This window comes from Arachis ipaensis, chromosome B09, assembly GCF_000816755.2.
Source record: "Arachis ipaensis cultivar K30076 chromosome B09, Araip1.1, whole genome shotgun sequence".
NCBI lineage: Eukaryota > Viridiplantae > Streptophyta > Magnoliopsida > Fabales > Fabaceae > Arachis > Arachis ipaensis.
Genome location: NC_029793.2, coordinates 141,195,029 through 141,202,000, shown reverse-complemented (window position 1 = coordinate 141,202,000; position 6,972 = coordinate 141,195,029). Strand labels below are relative to the sequence as shown.

The following is a 6,972-nucleotide window of genomic DNA, read 5'->3' as shown; positions in this document are numbered from 1 at the left end:
CATAACGCTCTCTCTAATCAATAATCATAGACTCCGAGAGAGAGAGAGATAGAAACATCAAAGAAGAGAGAGAAAGAGAAGAGAGAGAGAAAACGAAGACCCGTTTGAATCGGTGGTTTCCTCTCCGATCTCTTCCCATGTCACCGCCGATTCTCTTCTAACCATTTCTGACGCCACCTCTTCCCTCTCTTCCCATCCGATCTCTCTCTCTCTCTCTCCCGGATATACCATAACCCTTCTCTCACTTTCTGCCTTCAAAGTTTAGTGGTAAGCATCGATGGCGGCACCACCAGCTAGGGCTCGTGCAGATTACGATTACCTAATCAAGCTCCTTCTTATTGGCGACAGCGGTTCGTTTTTGCTTATCCCATTCCCTCCTTTTCAACCCTCAAAATCTCTTCTTTTTTTCTCCATCCCTTCCACTATCATGGAAACTAAATACCTTGCTCTTATTTTCCAGATCTTCACTCTTATGCTGCTCTTTTGTTTTACTTCGTTTATTAACTTTTGATTATTTAGAATCGGACATTAAAACGGTAGTTGGTCAACTTTCAACCTTTTGAGTTCAATTAATCTCATGAAATGCTTAATCTTCTAGGGTAAGGGAGACCGTACACTTGAGTTTTTAGGGGTTTTTCAGAAATTTTCTTCAGCAGGTTATTAAGTAACCTTGGTTTGACTGGGATAAGTGTGTTAATTCTTAAGGTCTAAGGGGATTGTATAATTGCTAAATATCAGAGTCTTGTCCTCTAGTGTTTATGTTAGTTTGGCTTTCTTTGGTCGTAGTCTTTTTGTTTTTTAACTGACTGAAAGCTATTTCAGGTGTGGGGAAAAGTTGTCTGCTTTTGCGATTTTCTGATGGTTCTTTCACAACCAGTTTTATCACCACTATTGGGTTAGTCTCTGCACACCTTTTTATCTAAAATGTTTCAGCAGCTATTACCTTGTAATTATATTGTCTACTGAGTATATGGCTACCTGGAATAAATTTTCTGGTTTTCGTCCAATAAGCTTCTGAAGTACTTGATGTCTAAAGCTCATTTGGTATTTTTATAGTATAAACTTACTCGTTGTTGTTGTACTGGGTTGCCTGTAGGCTGTATGTTTAATCTCTGTTAATGTAAATAATTGAACACAAGCATATGTTTATTTTTCTGTTGATGGGGAAAAAAGGGCTTACTATAATAATCTATATGACAGCATTGATTTTAAGATAAGGACCATTGAACTGGACGGCAAACGCATTAAGTTACAAATATGGGATACTGCTGGTCAGGAGCGATTTCGAACTATTACCACAGGTATTTGTTAACTGTGTACTTTTTTTGTTCTTCATATACTAGGAAAGGGATAATTTATGGGTTTATCTTGTATGTTGACATGCATTCCTGTGGAAGTTAGTCAAAGATGAAAATACTGTGGTTGTTATGATTAATTGAAAGTGTATATTTGAAGGAAATTAAATATTGAAGCATGATCAGTACATTATCTTTTAAGTTTTAACTTGTGAAAATTTTTATAGAAAATAATTTCTTTACCTATAAGTTACAATTTTTGAAGAAATAGTGACTTGAATCATTCTTCCTTGCAACTTAATTTTAAAAAAGAAAAAGAAAAAAGAAAAAGAAGAGTAAGCATATGCCTATTTAGTATTTATAGAAGGTTACAATTCTCTATATGTTTATTCTATACTCCATTTCTTTGACCAAAGAAAACTTTATATATATTTTCAACTTACAATGCCACACTTTGTTGCAGCTTATTACCGTGGAGCCATGGGTATCTTGCTGGTTTATGATGTTACCGATGAGGCATCTTTTAATAGTACGCTACTGTCCTTGGTCTTCTTGAAAGTTTATAGATATTTCAATCAATTGCATTCCTGTGATATTTTGATGTATTTTTTTGCACTAACATTTCAACATTGTTCATTTCTTTAACTGACCCATTAAAATGATTTATCTTCTTTTCTTTTTTCTTTTTTCCCCCAGGAGTCTATTCCTCTAATTAATTTCTCATGTCTTTTATAGTTGAACTTCCTTTGTCCACTCTGCCCAGCTTTCAATTTTTAATGTAGCTAGTTTCCTTCTATTCAGATATTAGGAATTGGATTCGCAATATTGAACAACATGCTTCTGACAATGTAAACAAGATACTCGTGGGAAACAAGGCTGATATGGATGAAAGTAAGAGGGTATGTACATCTGGGGTTCTTTTCCTGTTTACATTTTACATCTTACACCATGGTTGACTGTATTTTAATAGTAACCAACCAAGCAGCTGTTGCTCAATTGACTACCTATACAAGCCAAAGTTGTCTGCTAATCTGATATTGACAGATTTCCGTCTTCTTAATCTGTCTTTATGTTATTATTCTTCTCCATTGATGAAAGCTAAAGTTGTTCCTTTTTCTCCTGTAGGCTGTGCCTACTGCCAGAGGACAAGCTCTTGCTGATGAGTATGGTATCAAGTTCTTTGAAACTGTGAGTAGCAACATACTTCACAATCACATTTTTGTCGAAAGCATATGCGATTTCATGATATTTACATTGGGTAACACATGCAGAGTGCAAAGACAAACATGAATGTAGAGGAGGTTTTCTTTTCAATAGCAAGAGACATCAAGCAAAGGCTTGCAGACACAGATTCTAAAACGGAGGTATTTTGTAGATATTTTTCTTTACGGTCCTGAATGTTATTTCTTTTTTCTTTGTTATTGTTTCCCTGAATAATGTAATATCTCTTCTCTGATGGTGCAGCCGCAGACTATCAAGATTAACCAACCAGATGCCGGCGCTGGTGGTAGTCAACCTGCAGCAAAGTCAGCTTGCTGTGGTTCATGAGAAGAACCAGCATCTTCACTGCAGCAAGAGGGTGAAGACTCTATAGTTTCACTAATGAGGTGCTAAAGTTATATTGATGACATTATAAGTGGGAGCGTGTATTTGTCCCCTGTATTTCCCAACTGCAAATGTCATGTTCTAAAGTTAGTGTTTTAAATTTCTTTTTCCTTTTTTTTTTTACAAATTTAGTTGGTGGAATTTGTTGTGACTAGTTAATTTGCTTCGGATAGATTATCAGAAATACTCTCTTTAACACTTTCAAAGTATATCACTCCAAGTGCTCTAATTTTGTTGGTTTGGTTTGCTTAGGAATGTAGACAATCATAAGTATAGCAAGGAATGTTCTTAAATGGAAACAAACGGAATCCTTTCTTTGCTTCCTCACCGCCAATGTTGTGCTTAAAAGTTAACCAATTATTCTGCATCATAGCGTTGCAGTCGTTTCACTTGATCACTTCATTCGATCACAATGGGTTATACGGTGGAACTGGCAACTGAATTTCTTAAAGTAAATTAAAATTAAAATTATATCGTATGTTAAGTGATTGAGAATGATACAGCCACTTACCCATAAACTTTTAAGCGTTTTCTTTGACAATTTTTGTTTACTATTTCTTTCTTTTCCACTCTCTTCATCTGGTCGTTCTCTTTTTGTTAATTTCTTTTGGTATGCATTCTTTGCCCCCGTATTTTGCTTCGGTTATTTTGAAGTCTTGCAATCACCTTCTAACGAATACCCATGAATCTTTAGTTTACACGAGTCGGTATATGGTGAGTTTTAAAGAAATGAAAAACTAGTTAGGATCATATGGAGTTTTTTTAAGGTTTTTTTTTGTCAATGGATTGGACAGCTCCCAATCTTAGGTATTATCCACTCACGCACACCACACTCACACACACAATACAGGTTTTATTTCTATCACACCCAGCTAAAGCTGGAAATCAAACCTGAGATGTGGCTATATGAGGCCAACAAATAGGCCATCGGTATAAAGTCTTTGCCGAGTTTTTTCAAGTATTTAATAATACATTAGAAGCATAATAAAGTCAGCAAATATTATTATTTTGGACTAGCAATATTTTATAGTCATATTTTCAGGAATTTGTATAAAATTTATTTGTTAAAGATAATTTGATATCTGTGGTTAGAAGCCACATGGATATCAATCGCTATATCTCTTATACTCGTAGTAGGCTAGTAGCACTTGTTATTCTTTCTCTGTATTGTTAGGCTGCAGAGTCCCACATCGGGTGAAGCCACTAAGAGGAGTTGGTTCAGCTTTCTATAAAAGTAAGACTCTCAGAAGTGGCTAAGCATCTTTGCGCTTGGGGCAATGACGCAGCTAGTGAGGTTCTAACCGAGGCGCGTCTATTGCTGGTTGAAAACTATTTCCAAACCCCCTCTTAGGCCTGGGTTTGGCCCAGGCCTTTGAGAATTTCTGGAAGGGCTCCCTCACGGGTAAAGCCCTACAACCTAGTTAAAGTATTTTACATCTGTAGTATATATCAGTTATGATCATTTTACTAAGGGAAGACTTGAGTTTTTTAAAGATATTCAGAGTTGCACTATAAACCAAAACTAATTTAAAGGAGTTGGCAAAAATAAAATACGCTAATTAAATACAAGTCTTGTAAATCAATCAACAATGGTTATAGGATAACATAACAATGGCTAGTAGTTAGGTTTTTAAAATCACTTTTTAAGTCTCTGCACTTATTCAAATTCTCGCGCGAACAAAACAAAATCTATATTGGATAACATAATAACAACAATAATAAGTAAAATGACGATTAGGTGTAGATTTCCAAGTAGTTGATAAATGTTATAGTTATATGAAAATTGATAATAAATGTTGTAGTGTTCAAAATTTTTGTTTCTATGTTGACAGTAACGGGACAGTAAATAACGAGTAATTCTGTTTTGTTTCGCATTATTGATACGTCCATCTTCTATTATCGGAGGATTTAATCAGTATTTTTTTTAATAACTAATTAGTTTTAGATCGAAAATCTTGAAAGATGTCATTGTTACTTTACTCTAATAATAACAATAATAAGGATGGGAACTTTCTGGACGAGTCTAACATTTTCAAAGGGAGTTCTAGAGAGTAGACTTGTCTTTTGTGTATTGTGAATTTGGGACCCACAAAAATACAGAAGAAAAGTAAGAAAGATGTCTGGTATTGTTGGTATGGGCAAAATTAAAGAGCAAACACATTCTGGAAGGAGACGTACTCTTGTATGGTTCTGCATTAAAGTAGCATCTTTCATTCACTGCCATTACATTCATTATCTTCTTCTTCGTTGCGAATCAAAGTTCCTGCACTCTTCTCTATCATTTTCAGGTTATCCTCTTACCATCTTCTTGTTCTTTCTTAATTTTTTGGGTGAAGCAGCATTGAGTAATTTATATATCTGTTACAAAATCTAAATTACTAGAAACATGTGAACTTACATAAATTCTTCGTTCGTCGGTTCCATCATTGATAGGAATTAGGGAACACTGATGGTATTGAGAAATTGTTGATATTCTTGATTGTGAGAAACCATGGCATGGTTTAGAGCTGCTTCCAGCATTGCTAAGCATGCAGTTAGAAGAAATATCTATAGGGGTAGATCGTATTATCATGTAGCAAGGACTACGGCAGTTCCAATTCCACCAGCTTCTAGAAACTTCCACACCACAACTTTCAAATCCAAAGCAGAATCAGCGCCTGTGCCGCGTGCTGTTCCCCTTTCCAAGTTGACTGACAACTTCTTAGATGGAACAAGCAGTGTGTATCTTGAGGAGCTTCAAAGAGCTTGGGAAGCTGATCCTAACAGTGTGGACGAATCTTGGGACAATTTCTTTAGGAACTTTGTTGGTCAAGCTTCCACAACACCAGGGATTTCGGGCCAAACAATCCAGGAGAGTATGAAATTGCTGTTATTGGTGAGAGGATATCAGGTTAATGGCCACATGAAAGCAAAGTTAGATCCTTTGGGTTTGGAAGAACGAAAAGTCCCTGATGAATTAGACCCTGCCTTTTATGGGTTCACTGAGGCTGATCTTGACAGAGAATTCTTCTTGGGGGTTTGGAGGATGTCTGGATTTTTGTCCGAGAATAGGCCGGTGCAGACCCTTAGATCCATTTTGACACGGCTTGAGCAAGCTTACTGCGGAAGCATTGGGTATGAGTACATGCATATACCGGACCGGGACAAGTGTAATTGGCTTAGAGACAAGATTGAAACTATTAATTGTTCCCCCGATTGGAATATGTAAAATCCGACACATTTTCTACCAAGTAGTTAAAGTAACACTGGTTTAGCTGCCATCGTCTGGTTCAGTTGCTGGTGTAGGCTTACCTTTCAGACCGCGGTGAGCCGACGTTCAAGTGTCCGTACTTGTTGACGAAGGTGTAGTAGTGGTAAGTGTACTTTCTACCCTCGTAAATTCCGGAATCGTTGTAGTCACGATATAACTCTTCTGGAAGGTCGGAAACCTAGTCAACATTTACGTTGAACCAATAAATTGTGTTACACTTATCAGGGTGGTCATCACATTAAGCCATCACGTGATTCCACTTCTCAAAGTATCTGGTGTGGAACAGGTCGTTTTGATGGTAGAGGTACCTAGTTGTGTGGGTATAAGAAGAAGGACAGGTGTAGTAAGCTCTTTATGACGAAACGAGCTCAAAAGGGTTGGTGTTGACCTAACTGTCGAAGGTTCACTGATCCTAAGCGGTGGTCTCTGTTTACATTGGAAGAGGGTGGGGCTCAACCCGCTAGTATGCTACAAGGGTTCACTATAAATTGTAGTGGTCAAGGACACATATCGGGTTGAAGTAGGACTCCAACCGGTGGTGATTTAAGTGTTTTCTAGACCGCTTCACCGAAGGCCTGGTGCAACGGATTTTGTAATTCAGAAGGGGATACACGGTAAGGGTACTGTTACGAGAGTTGGGGTTCTAGTCGACGAGCTAGTTTGTAAAGAAAGTACGGTCCTTATTCACAGAGAGGAGGAAGTTCGGGTTTAGAGAAACGACTAAAGGTAAAACAACGGTTCTTTAAGAGTTTTTCTCATGAGGTCCTTTCGGATAGTTACTATTGGAGTGCTGCGAGGGATAGTATGAAACATCCACACCCT

At 37.2% G+C, this 6,972-nt stretch overlaps 2 protein-coding genes across 2 annotated transcripts in view; both read left to right on the top strand.

The window, feature by feature from the left end:
* On the top strand, positions 1-3,129 carry LOC107618028 (ras-related protein RABE1a). The gene is made up of 8 exons (XM_016319949.2): positions 1-350; positions 823-895; positions 1,201-1,301; positions 1,759-1,824; positions 2,097-2,194; positions 2,421-2,483; positions 2,567-2,659; positions 2,760-3,129. The coding sequence occupies exons 1-8, from the start codon at positions 278-280 to the stop codon at positions 2,841-2,843; spliced, it is 651 nt and encodes a 216-aa protein (XP_016175435.1). The 5' UTR covers positions 1-277; the 3' UTR covers positions 2,844-3,129.
* The window catches only part of LOC107616226 (2-oxoglutarate dehydrogenase, mitochondrial), a 9,624-nt gene continuing 7,635 nt past the window's right edge, over positions 4,984-6,972 (top strand). The window contains exons 1-3 of the mRNA XM_021110920.1: positions 4,984-5,188; positions 5,334-6,104; positions 6,900-6,925. Of these exons, the coding sequence (XP_020966579.1) occupies positions 5,392-6,104; positions 6,900-6,925 (739 nt within the window). The 5' untranslated portion in view covers positions 4,984-5,188; positions 5,334-5,391. The remainder of the gene's footprint in view (positions 5,189-5,333; positions 6,105-6,899; positions 6,926-6,972) is intronic.

Coding starts and splice junctions, on each gene's coding strand:
- LOC107618028 (XM_016319949.2), top strand. CDS start 278: ATGGCGGCACCACCAGCTAGGGCTCGTGCAGATTACGATTACCTAATC. Junction 351..822: donor CCTTCTTATTGGCGACAGCG/GTTCGTTTTTGC, acceptor AAGCTATTTCAG/GTGTGGGGAAAAGTTGTCTG. Junction 2,195..2,420: donor ATATGGATGAAAGTAAGAGG/GTATGTACATCT, acceptor TTTCTCCTGTAG/GCTGTGCCTACTGCCAGAGG.